Source organism: Nasonia vitripennis, chromosome 4, assembly GCF_009193385.2.
Source record: "Nasonia vitripennis strain AsymCx chromosome 4, Nvit_psr_1.1, whole genome shotgun sequence".
Classification (NCBI taxonomy): domain Eukaryota; kingdom Metazoa; phylum Arthropoda; class Insecta; order Hymenoptera; family Pteromalidae; genus Nasonia; species Nasonia vitripennis.
In genome coordinates, this window is record NC_045760.1 from 23646317 (window position 1) to 23660705 (window position 14389).

The window sequence follows — 14389 nt, forward strand, 5'->3', positions numbered from 1 at the left end:
GTCGAAAATCAGCTACAAAAGTTTAAATTCATCTATTTACTATTTAGGCAGTACTTATCAGTAATATTATAATATTTAAAGTGATACTACACACTACATATAACAATTTTGATTTAAATTTGTTTACTAATAATCATTAATTCTAGAAACTTTTTAATTAGGCCAAGATGGCAGAGATATTTTAATAATTATATGCTGTAATATATTTTCTGTGTACTATATCATACTATCAATAAGACAGTAAATATTACATTTATAATTTCCAAATTTAAGAAAACTAAAAAATAAATTTGTCACGATTACTGATGATTTCTTTTCGTTAAATTTAAAAATCAATTAACCTAAAATACAAACGAATCATAAGAACAGTTAAGTTACAATTTTTTCGAGCATTACTAAAATGAAATAATAAGCTATATATTTTTCGAAATTTGGTTTGCTGAGTCCTTATTTGGATAGAGAGGGCGTAGCCAAGCTGACATTATGTTTCTCTACCTTTCTTAGGACAACTAAGGACTACTAGTAGTTTGCACGAACAGAGTAAGTGCGTTCTGTTCAGACAGATTCCCATGTATGGGGCGCCGATCGCTATTTTCGGCACCGACCAATATGGATAAGAGGCCCTAGATCTCTTGCTTCTCTCCACTCTGCGCTGTCCGTTGAACAATCAACTTCTCGAGTGCGTCGCGCTGCCCAACGTTGCTTTACGGTACAATTACAAGTGAATTAAGCTTTTTTTCTGGTGTTTTAGTTGTATGGTTGTGTATAGTGATATTAGTGAAAAATAAGAATACATCCGTAGATACATTTTATTATCACAGTGAATTAAATTAGATTTTTAAAAGTGTCATGAAAACGAAGAGTTTTTATTTTATTCTATGAAAGTTTATTGATTTGTAAAAAATAAAAATTGTATTTTAAATATATAAAGTGCACTATTGATCTTCAAATGTAGAGAACAATTTTTCTTCTTGATTTCTCTATATTACAGACATCAAAGATTAACTTGCTTGAACAATTATAACTTTTTCTATTGACTCAATAAATTCAAGCGATTGACTTAAAACTAATTTAATTTGTTTCTGATAATTTAAAATGTGTTTAATTATGCTTAAAAAAATCACTAAACAAATATACAAATTACTACATTAGATTACTTCTAAATACTTCATGTACAATGAAATATTTAATTATACTAGTTATGCAGTTTATTAGTAGTAATATATAGTAAATCAGAGTAAATCTAACATTGTATAACTGGTGTTTGACCTTAATAAAATAAATGTTGCTAATACGTTTCAATAATATAATCTAATAAAAGTAAATTGTTCTTTCTATTAATTTTCTGCACGTCTTTGTTGTTGAGCGAATATAATTTCAGTATAAAATACTTCGTTTCAAGATGTTTTGATTTCAATAGGTTCTATTATGTATAAAAATAAGAGATCGATCATAAATATTGTCGCTCACGAGGAATACTATCTCAACTTATATTAGTAATTAAGACTAACACAACTTAAATTTTTTGCTCTTGTTTTTTTTTTGTAAGAAAAACTGCAAAATCTAAGTTCCGCTAGTTTGCCTAGAGAGCGATAGTATTATAAATGGGTGGTTCCTTATCTAATAAAGAACAGTTTTTCATTAGTTTCCAAAACTTTCTACTGTACGTTAGTTCGTTCCGCTGAATTGTTCAGATTCTTTTTACCACATTTCATCATAATGGCAATTGTGTCTCCCTTACAGAGGGTTATAGTTGCTAATAAAAGCATTTTTTGTACTTATTTAGATTAATTTATAATTCTCAGGGGAGCATTTTTCACTATTAATAGTTTGTTAGTTCATATTTGTAAAATCTTGAACACCGAACAAACTGGACACATAAATACCCTACACAAACGTATTTTCCTATACAATAACATTCTACACAGATATTTTTTATTATTTTACTACACTGCGAAAGTCCACACAAGCGTATAACCTACTGTTGTAACAATGATCTAACAATAGGTTATATGATTTTGTCGAGTTTCGCAGAGTAGTAAAATAATAAAAATCGGTGTAGAATTTTTTCGTGTAGAAAAATATGTTTTTGTAGGGTATTTATGCGTACCGTTTGTTCGAGGTCAAATTTCGTGATCTATTCATCGAACATGTTGTCAAAATTGATAACATGCTAACTTGTTTGTATTGTAAATCTTAGCGGATTTTGCGAGTTTGATCTCAAGTCTGATTACCGAAAATTCATAAGGATATTCTTTTAAAATACAAAAATTTCACCGTAGGTTATAGAATGAAGCAAAGCATGAGTAATATTTGTTGAAAATAATAATAACCATCAATTATTGCTAAAAATAATGAAACTTAATGGGTGCGATTCTAATGCAACTTGCACAAAATCGGCCCGAAAATTTTCTCTTGGAAAATGTTTAATTTTATATACATAAGTAACAATTATTATTATTATTAGAAACAAGATTCTTAACCAAAAACACTATCTAACATTTTTCTGGTTTTTTAAATTTTGTACGCGAATATTGTAATACCATGTTAACTATTTAGATTGTATTTAGGTGTACTTACTTAAGATTAAAAAATACATTTATTAAAATATTTAATCATGCTATACTGTAGAAAAGCAGGGTTACGGAATTGTCATGTACAATTTTTAAAAACTTCTGGTAAAAAATTAGCTCGCACTTCGAGAATTCTGAATTTTAGTATCATTTTACGGTTAATGTTTATAAATAGTAACATATAGTTTGAAACCATTCCAATTAATGAAGTTATGTAATGCACTAAACACTAAAATAAGATAATGAAATTATAACGTTTTAATGCAAAATTGCCGTCAAAGATTACGTGCCCTGCTATTAAATAAATTTGTTTAATCCTAAAATTATCAAAAATCATAACACAATTCGTATTTTTGCAGCGAAGACTAGACTAACTCAGAATTTTCCGCGGAAATTAGCAGCTTCAGATTTTCACCGCAAAGACTAGATCAGTTCAGAGTTTTTCTAATTTTTCTTTAAGAATAAAAAATGAACGAGAAATTAAAGATAAAATGAATAAAACCGCTCTATTTTAAAAAATTTTAAAACTTAAAAATTTGTAAAAGTCTCAAATCTACTGGCCTTTGCCGCAAATAATGAAACGTCTTATTCTATGACGTGAATTCTGGAATGTTTTGCTTTCCATAGAGAACGGTGATATGATGAATTTTTTTACATGTACCCTCCTGGTAAGGTGCTTGTAATGAAACGTTTCTGAGACGCACCAATCAGATTGCTCGATTTAAAAAATCTAATCAATAAGAAGGCACGATTGTTTGTTTTTTTTTCAAAACGATTGGATTTTTTATGTGAGAAAGAGCTGAAATGTACTAGTCTTCGCGCCAAATATGAACCGTACTAGTCTTCGTGGCAAATCTGAACCGTACTAGTCTTCGTGGTAAATCTCAACCGTACTAGTCTTCGTGGCAAATCCGGACCGTACTACTCTTAGTAGGGACCGACCATATTATGTTATTATTAAAAAAAGTGTTTTAATTGAATACATTTAAATTTGTTGCAATAAAAATATGAAATATTGCAAAAATATTCAAGAGGCGTTTAATTGGCAATTAATTGGTTAAATAAATAAATAAGTAAATGAGCAAAACGTTTTTTTGTAAGAATAAAAGGTAGTAATAATTAATTTGTTGGGAGAACGATATATGCTGGTTGTTTTTATCAACTGACTATTAAAATTTTTATCAAAGACATCACATTGTCGCCCCCAACGAAGACTAGCACGTTCCAAATTACTCACGAAGAGTAGCACATTTCATTTCCTGGTGCAAATAGTAGCGCAGCCCAAGCTTTTGCCTCGAAAACTAGCACTTTTGCCGAGCAGACTAGCACATTTCACGTCTTTGTCGCAAAGACAAGCACTTTTTATAATAACACTAGGGGTTTCAGGGAATTATGTTTGAATAATTGATACACCTAACACTGCGAAAAGTGAAAGTTGCTAATCTTCGCGGTGAGGATTAAAATTTCTTTGACGCGAATAACGAAATGTACTCTTCTTAGGGAGCGACGACATGACTTTAGTGATAAATTTTTTAACTAAGTCTACTTCGTTAATCTTAGCACGTATTTTTCCACTGAAATTGGTTGCCACCAATAACTACTTGGTAACCATAACTAACCATTTTTTTCCGTGAACATGGATGATTTTCTCAGAACATAAACGAAGTAGTTTTATGTTATGTATGTGTATTAAGCTGAATTCAATAATTTAAATTAAAACCTTGTATGTCAAGTTTTGTTAAATCTGCCTGCAAATATAGTTCTCAAATGTGGGCAAGGGTAAAAATTTTGAAATATAAAAATCTGAAAGGACAAAATTACGAATTGATTAATAACTAAAGGTAAAATTTTAAGTGCTAAAATATTAGAAACGAAGAATGTAGAAAAACTAAATTTTGAAATTACTAAAAATATTCTTTTTGCAATATTTCAACACCAAATATCCCCTTTCGCAATATTTCAATATAACATTTTTGTTTTATAAATTTTTTCATTTTGAAATCTCAGTTTATGAATTTTTAATTTCTAATTTTTACTCTATCTAATTTTTAATTTTCAAAATTTTTACTCATACTTGTTAAATGTAAATTTCATATGACCTGTCTTCAACTACGGATCTCAATCTAAAACACAGATAAAATGGTTTTGTAATCGTGCCTTCTTAATGATTAGATTTTTTAAATCGAGCAATCTGATTGGTGCGTCTCAGAAACGTTTCATTACAAGCACCTTACCAGGAGGGTACATGTAAAAAAATTCATCATATCACCGCTCTCTATGGAAAGCAAAACATTTCAGAATTCACGTCATAGAATAAGACGTTTCGTTATTTGCGGCAAATGCCATATTTGCTATTTTTATTAGAATATACCTACTGAAAAAAAGGAGATGACAATCAGCTGATTATTAGCTGATAATCTGCTGATAATCGTGTTAAAACGTCAGCTGATTATCAGGTGATATCAGCTTAATATTTTTATTTAAGCTGATAGTTACAAATATGCGTTTATATGAGATGAAATGCTAATGATAATCAGCTGATTATCAGGTGATAATCATCAACATTTTTTTTCATGATTACCACCAAATCAAAAAGGAGATGACAATCAGCTGATTATTAGCTGATAATCTGCTGATAATGGTGTTAGTATATATATATATATATATATATATACTAACAGTGTGTGTATGTATGTATACTACTGGCACAAGATAGACATTTTTTTCTATTTTGTTTATTACGAAAATGATTACATTCGTCGGACATTCGCGCGTCTCTTATCTATTATGTACAGATTTAGAATATTTTAAGTTAACTTTAAATATTATGCTTTCAAAAATCTAGAAATACATTCAAACATATTTTAATATTTGTTTAGGCTAATAAACGACAATAATTCAAAATGTGTGATGACGATGTTGCGGCGCTTGTAGTGGACAATGGGTCCGGTATGTGCAAAGCTGGGTTCGCAGGAGATGATGCTCCACGTGCTGTCTTTCCATCCATAGTTGGCCGCCCTAGACATCAGGTAATTTGCCGTATACGTACCTTATCTTATGTATTACTTCCTTTTATTTAAGAAAGTTCTAGCTAGGTTTTTCTTGCTCGCTACCGCTTGCTTGGTTAAGTTTCCTCAGTTTAGTTAAGGTACAATCTCTATACGGGAGATCCTTATATTTTTGCCTCAAAATCATGAGTGATATGCAATATCTCTAAAACTTCACAGAGATACTAATTTTTTTCAGTAATTTAAAATTCCATTTTATAGTTTTTTTTTATTTTTTATAAAGGCCTTTAATGCGAGCCCTTATTTTAAATTTAACAAGTCTCGCTAACTTAGAGAATTGCTTTGTTATTATTTTGTGGCGATAACTTAAATTGTAGGCACTGTATTAAAACAGGTAAATGAAAATTATATTAAGTTGAAAACTTTTTTAACTAATTTAATAGTAATTATACTTAATTAATAATTATAGTTTATAATAGTTAAGCTTTTTATACCAATATTCGCGATAACTATAAACTTATTGCTTGTTACTGTTATTTAAAGGACGATTTCAAAATTCTATATTACAAGTAGGCTACACATAATACATAATCATACTACTAATACAGAAATACATATATAAGTGTGTGTATCTTTCCCCTCCCCCCTCTCTCTCTCTCTTCCTCCACATATGAATTTCTAAGAAACTTATCATTTAAATCGTTGTACTTATATAAACTATTTTTTATGTATTCAATATACTAGACTTGATACAATCTCATAAGTTAAAAAATAGCAAATATTAAATTGAATGATATCCATGTTTCTAAATTTAATAATATTTGGAACGTATTCTAATGTTCCTATATTTATTATTATTCTAATTAATTAATATCTAACTTATAATCTAACTTATTAATTCTAATGTTAATATGCAATGTATCATGCAATGCAAAGACTCAAACATTCATCCAGTCAATTCAAATAATAAATTTATTCAGATTTTATTCTCAGGATCAAGTCATAATGGTCATTGGATTTATTATCGTAACAAAATAATTCATATTTGTAGACAAATGATTAATAATATTCATTAATAGATAATTTCCAAATAAAAGACATTTGCGTAGAACTTTTGAAAAAGTTCAAAGTCAAATGAATTCTAATGGTTGTTGCGTCTTGGCTATTTATTTTGTAGTAAGTATTATTCGATCAGTGTCCTTGTAATTTTGGATTTCATATTAAAAAATGCAATCGCACTTAAACAAAATATTTAAAACTTATACTTTATCACCTTTTCTAGCAATAAATTATTTAAGAAATAAAAATAGAATAATTTAACTAATTATATAATTAATTCTCAACAAAACACCGAGTTTAGTTTGAATTTTTAAATATTAATATTAATTCAACTTGAAGCTTCTTATACAGATTACATTAATTTTTACATAACATTCTTTTATTTCATTTTTTTATTACAAACGTTAAAATCAGTATTTTTGTAAATTTCTATAGTTTCATTATCTCTCAAATTAAATAGGCGTTGCTGCTTTAGTTTTTTAGTAATATCATCTGTATTTCTTCCCAAGAAATTAAATTTTGCCGCCTGCTGAGCCCTAACAGTTTAAAGCGTTTGTAGATTATGTAATAAAATTCGCATTTCTAATTCGCGTTCCTAAATTCTTGTACCAGACGACCCATTAGCAATTAAATGCTTCAACAAAGCCCATCACTTTTTTAAGAGAGGATTGCACCAAGCGACCGATTATTAATTGAATCCTTCACAACAAAGCCCATCACTTTAAGAAAGGATTCATTGAAAAAATGACATATTAAATAATACTGTTTACGTTAATACTATCATTATGCTGAAATACTGGACCAAATAAGACATCCAAGATTATAAAACATTGTAAACATTTAATGAAACAACTACTTTTAACGACAACGAAATGGTCAAATAATTTTTGCAATACATCTAAAATAGCAGATAACCGGTTTGTAATTCCATATAATCCTTATCAATTATTAAAAGATAACTGTCATATTAATGTAAAAGATTGTTCAACAGTTCAATGCGTAAAATATTTATTTAAATATTGTTTTAAAGGCTATGACTGTTCATTTATTAAAATGACTGACAATCAAAACGAAAGCAGCAACGAAAATTTCGACTATGAAATGAAACAATACCGTTGTTAATCAAAAAGAAAAAGAAGGTTTTATTTACTATGACTAATATTAAATGTCAAAGGAGCTAATTCGTTTCGAAAGGTTGAAAACTTTTTAAAATGTTATCTATACAACGCACTGCAAAGCAGCTTTTGCAAGAAAATTAATAAAAACAGACGATGAATGCAATAAATGTTTATAAGAAGCTATTCAAATCGAATTTTCAATGGCATTGCGTAATCTGTTTGTTTACATTTACATTTTCCATAACCCAGTTAATGCAAAGGAATTATTCGATAAATATAGAGATTATTTTTATCATCCAATTATTCCAAAAGAAGCTGGTGAAATTATGGCATTAAAAAAATTGATGCTATTTTATCTATAAATGGATATTCTTTAGAAAATTTTAATTAACCTGAAATGATAATATTTCATTTCATTGCACCTTCCGAATTAGTATTACTTTTCGCGGAAGATCGCTTTGCGTTACTTAGCGGAAAGAAATTAAATGTGCTGATATTCGTTGCAAGCGACAATATATACCATGCAAATTTTTGGAAAGAGAAGAATCAATAAAGAATGATACATTGCAATAGTCTCAATAAGTATGATAAAGTCCATGAGACGGAGAATTAAAATAAGAGTAGACAGTGGTTAATAACGATGATAAAATACAAAAGAACGAAATAAACCGAGTAAAAAGTCTAATATTATGATATGAATTTTTTTTTTGCATTTTATTACAATATCTTATAATATATTAAACTTTGTTGCATTATCTTAGGTATCCATATTTTTAATTTTTACTAGGGTAACTTAGTTCAAACTGTTTATTCAATTAATTAATTTGATCATTTACCAAATCTCTAGATATTGTTCAGTTTTTTAATAATAATATATAGGATAATTTTATGTTACTAAAATATGTCGTCATAAAACTTCTTTTCCATTACAGGGCGTGATGGTCGGTATGGGTCAAAAAGATAGCTACGTTGGAGATGAAGCCCAAAGTAAGAGAGGTATTCTTACCTTGAAGTATCCTATCGAGCACGGTATTATTACAAATTGGGATGATATGGAAAAAATCTGGCACCACACTTTCTATAATGAATTACGCGTAGCTCCTGAAGAACATCCAGTGCTTCTTACCGAGGCACCACTCAATCCTAAAGCAAATAGGGAAAAGATGACCCAAATCATGTTTGAAACATTTAACAGTCCGGCCATGTACGTTGCCATCCAAGCTGTACTCTCACTTTATGCCTCTGGTCGTACGACTGGTATTGTCTTGGACTCTGGAGATGGTGTCTCTCACACTGTACCCATCTACGAAGGTTACGCATTACCTCATGCTATTCTTCGGTTGGATTTGGCTGGCCGCGATTTAACTGACTATCTGATGAAAATCCTGACTGAAAGAGGATATTCCTTTACCACTACTGCTGAGAGAGAAATCGTACGTGACATCAAAGAAAAACTCTGCTACGTAGCACTTGACTTTGAACAAGAAATGGCTACAGCAGCTGCCAGCACATCTCTTGAAAAGAGCTATGAATTGCCCGATGGGCAGGTTATCACTATTGGTAATGAGAGGTTCCGTTGCCCTGAAGCTTTATTCCAGCCATCTTTCTTGGGTATGGAATCTTGCGGTATTCATGAAACAGTATACAATTCGATCATGAAATGTGATGTAGATATTCGTAAAGATTTATACGCCAACACTGTACTATCTGGAGGTACTACTATGTATCCAGGTATTGCTGATCGCATGCAAAAGGAAATAACAGCGTTAGCTCCATCTACAATCAAAATCAAAATTATCGCTCCTCCAGAGAGAAAATATTCAGTATGGATTGGTGGATCTATCCTTGCTTCTTTGTCTACTTTCCAACAGATGTGGATTTCCAAACAAGAATATGACGAATCTGGTCCAGGAATAGTTCATCGTAAATGCTTCTAAGTTATCTCTGTATACGAAAATAAAAATCGTTGTTAAATGCACAAAAATATTCAAATATGTAAGTTATCGAAGAATGCGAAACCAATTTCTTCTGGCTGTCACTTATTGCAAAGGTACCAAATAACAGAAATATGTATACTACGAAAGTGCTTTTAATACACATTTAATATTGCTACAATACTCAATGATTTATAGATTGTAAATGATTCATTTTTTCATTATACACGTTCATATTTACGAATACATTCATATAATATACTCTCTAAATATCATAATACTTGTTATTTATTTATATGTACAATAAAAAAATCTTCTGGTTTCCTTAAGTAAAATATTCTATAATAATTTTGTATGTGTATTTCAATTTTTGAAATTTTGGCAAGTATACATTTTTTTACCGCTTAAGATTATAAAGATATATCTATATGATAAAGTATTAAATTGATTTGCTTTTTGAATGATAATCGAAACGCTTTAAATAATGTTTTAATCTGAAATCATCTGTATAATTATATAATAATAAACATCATACAACTTATTTACAACTAGAATAATCATTTTTCCTGGCAAAAGTATTTTCCTTCTTTTGAAATCTATTTAATTTAAACGGAAATTTATTTTGTGTCAGTGAAAAATGTACAAATTCAAAAACTTTTTAATACTTTAGAAAATTATAAACTATTGTGATGCAAATAAATTGTTTTGAATCAGAAAGAAACTGTTGAGAGTAAGTTTATAACAATACGCAACTTTTTAAAAAAGTTAAAAAAAATAAAAATTTTCTTTGCAATGTTTCAGATAAAAAGAACTGAGATATACAGATAAAAAAGAACTGAGATCGATCAAACAAAGTCAAGTTTATTATATTTAATCAGAATCAGAAAACATATATGCATGTCAAATTTTATTACGATTGGTCGTGTGTGGTTCCAGAATCACAGCGATGCCAGAAGTGGCACAATGAGAGCGGGGAATTTAAATAATAATGTAAAAAAATAACCCGAAAAATTTAATTGGTATCTCATAATTTATTATAAATTGAAAGAAGAAAAGTTACAATAAAAAAATAATTTTTTCAGTTAATTAAACTTTCTAATGAGAAATTCCAAAGTCGCCCCTTTTACGCTATCGTGAAGAATGATCGTTTGTAAGACTTCGCAAAAATGAAAGACAAAGAAAATTAGACTTTAGGTTTTTGGGGTCGCTGAACAGGTATCTGATATCAGAATAGCAATATAGATTGTATGAACAATTTTATTTAAATAAATTATTGCAAAATTCGCTTTATTGAAACTTTGATCCAAGAAACGTATCATTCATAAGGTTTGCGGGATCGCTACCCTGATAGCACACAACCGTTAAAAAACGTTTAAATAACGTTAAAAAATACACCAAAAAACGTTTTTTAAAACAGGTAGAAAATAAGTTTTAAAAACGTCGAATAAACGTGAAAAATGTCCGCACCTAGGATACGTTATTCTAGAAGCGGTAAAAAAACGTAATTTTAACGTGATAAATATGTATAATTCACGTAATACAGACGAAAAGTAAACGTATTTTTAAAGACGTATATGAAACGTCTTTCGACTAAATCGTAGACTATACGGGGGTTTCATCAATACGTCTTTACGTCGTCAATTAAACGTATATAAATAATATCTTTTTAAACGCTTATATGACGTATTTTCTACGTCGTACCTAACTGTGGGGTTCGAATAAATTTTGTGGAAAAATACGTTTATAAAATATAAAATAGATATAAAATGAACGTTTTATTGTGCACGCAAAATAAACGTTATTACAATGTTATGCAAGATTATATAAGTAATCTGTTTTATAAATAACATTTATTCAACATTATAGGTGTGGATAAGCGGGAATACAACAAAGTTTTCAAGATTTCGGTAATTTGCGCAATTTTACTAAAATCAATTTACAAGAGTATGAGTGTAAATTCGCATTACAATATTTCACTACCTTAATATTTAGAGTGCTTGAATTAAAAGGATAAGAGTAAAAATGTCCGATTATGTCTAATGGTTTACCTATAATAAACTTCTCTTTGTCTTTATTTTCAACAAAATTCAAGCATTCGAAGATAGAACCATTCTTTAATAAGACGCAATTACTTTTGCTATCACTAATATTTAAGTACAATGAGTTCCGTCTAAAAATTTGATACTGATTATCCCTAGCATGTGGCTGCAGTATAGGTCCGTTATGATACAATTTTAATAATACAGAAGTTTTGTGATTATTATCCATCGAATAGTTCTTACATGCTACAATCTCTCCCAACCTGCGATGTATTTGTTGCAAAGGTTTGTCTCCCTTTCTCACTAATTGTTTTATTTTTCTGATATGGTTTTCAAAACGAAAAGCACTGAAAGAGTCTAAGCAGCCATATTCTCTTACATCTCATGCGATGGCATAAACATTTGTAGATTGACCAATCTGTAAGAAACTATTTTTCGCTGATTCTCAGACAATTTTACTCTCGTTCCTCCGCATAGTCAGTGTTCTATTAGTTTTAGCGTTACTCCTAAGCATACGAGATGTATATAGTCTAATGGAACATTTGTGACCAATCCAAAATTAGGAATATCAGTTAGAATTGTTCGTTCACGCTGATATTCTTCGTCCATATAGCTATAATTTCTAAAATCTGCATCTGTTCTGAAATTAGCGATGGGTCCAGGAAAACAAATTTTATTTAACCATTTCCCTTCTATTTGACACTTCGTACAACTGCAATATCCTGTGTGATATTTAATTTTCATGATATAAACCTTTGCTGGGGCATCGCATATAAGAGCTCGTAATGTGATCTTGTACACTTTTCCATTACACTCAGAACCATGGTTAACCAAAAGTAATAATTCGCTCACAAACATTTTTAATAAAGTGTTACTGTCGGAAGGCTTATCTTCTCCATGATAAATGCCTACTAATACTACATCGTTCAACACTGTTTCGGAACATGAAATAATCCAAAGTCCTTTTTCTGAGGATTTCGCTAAAGGTGCACCGTCGATATTTACTAGTAACTGTATCGAATCAACGTTTATATTTTGTTCTATGAAGCTTAGCACAAAAATAGTTATAGCACGTTGCAACCCATAATGGCAGTATTGACCATTGTTCATTTGATGAAGATCCGTAAATCTAGGTGTTTTTAGTAGACTCCGAGCATCTTTTGGGAATTATGCTCCCTTAAAACGCTTAGTAGGTCTTAACAGCAACATGAGGAATAGTGTGAAAATGTTTCAAACAAAAATTTCTGATTGAATCAATAAATCGTTCATCCTTTTCGTTTTCTTTTAACATTATCTCATTTTCATGTAAATTACTTTCAGAATCACTATTATCGTCACTATCATTAATATTTTGAAGAAAAAGTATTAATGGATCCACAATACTATTACTTTTTTCGGTTTCTTTTTTTGTAGTTTCTCATAAATCATTTTGATGCTGTTGATTCATATCATCACATGAATTCTTATCATGTACGTTATCAGATATTCGTGAGCACAATGTATGTTCGTTTGATTTTTCTATACTTGATTCTTTAGTACTTGTAGCATTACCTTTTTGTCCAAAAATATTTAAATAAATTTCAAAATTTATATCATCTGCATAAGCATTAATATTCTTCACAATTTTATTACATTCGTCGGATTCTTCGCAATTATTTTCTAAGTTTTGATCGGCAAGGTCAAGATACTGTAAAAATTGAGCATTAACACCTTTTAAAAAAGATGCTCTTCTTGCACTAATTAGTCGACGGATATGTCATTTTGTATATGGTTCGCCGTAAGATTTTCTTGACATTTTAATGTCTTGAAAAAATCTTTGGTAAGAAAAGAAAAAATCTTTGGTACCACTTTTGCTTTGGAAGTAATTACGCTGCCAATGCTATAAAAACGATTGAGCTCTTCGATAAGTTTCGCCTAACTCAGTGAACACTCGTGTCACTCTCTGACCAACGAGGATGAAGACAGCCAACATATAAAGTCACTCAACAAGAGAATGTCCAATTTATCAAATATCAAGTCACCACCGAATGGTTTCTGGAAAATTATTTTTATTATAGAATGTAATTTTAATGCTACAATGTTTAGAAAATTGTACTGCATTTAGAGAGTGAAAGTGAATGTAAAACAATGACAATCAAACTATTAAAAATACTCACTCAGAGTGCTGACGCATTCAATTAGAAGTAATGGATGCGGGTTTTCGCCTGCACTTTTCCTTCAGAAGCCTGTGATGGTTTGATCGGTAAAGCAGATTGGCTTGTCGCCCGGTGTTCCCCCGGGTGCGCTCCCCGATCTATGCCGATTGACACAAGCACCACTGTGTAGACCTCCGTCGCTGATAAGCCTCGTAGCATAAATAGAGCGACGATTAAATAAGAATAAAAACAAGATGATACCGTATGATATAGTCTGTGTACTTTTGACTGTAAATCTAAAAAATTAATTTTTATAAATAGAATTATTCATAAAATATATTCACCATAACATTATAAATTATTTATTACCAGATAATTAGATTTATGATACAACTATACTTCAGTAGAGTTAATACTACAGATGTTAGGAATAATAGTCATTAGAATAGTTGATCAAATTTGAAGCTTCAATGAATGTTATACATTATTGCTCTGTTTGGCCGCTGCCGAAGTTCGTATTGAA

The 14389-nt window shown here is 30.0% G+C and overlaps 1 protein-coding gene across 1 annotated transcript; it reads left to right on the forward strand.

Annotated features, from left to right (window-relative positions):
* The first annotated feature begins 561 nt into the window (after nt 1–561).
* Nucleotides 562–10733, forward strand: LOC100116889 (actin, muscle). Its single transcript, XM_001600910.6, has 3 exons — nt 562–709; nt 5453–5602; nt 8691–10733. The coding sequence occupies exons 2-3, from the start codon at nt 5477–5479 to the stop codon at nt 9693–9695; spliced, it is 1131 nt and encodes a 376-aa protein (XP_001600960.1). The 5' UTR covers nt 562–709; nt 5453–5476; the 3' UTR covers nt 9696–10733.
* Nucleotides 10734–14389: the final 3656 nt, after the last annotated feature.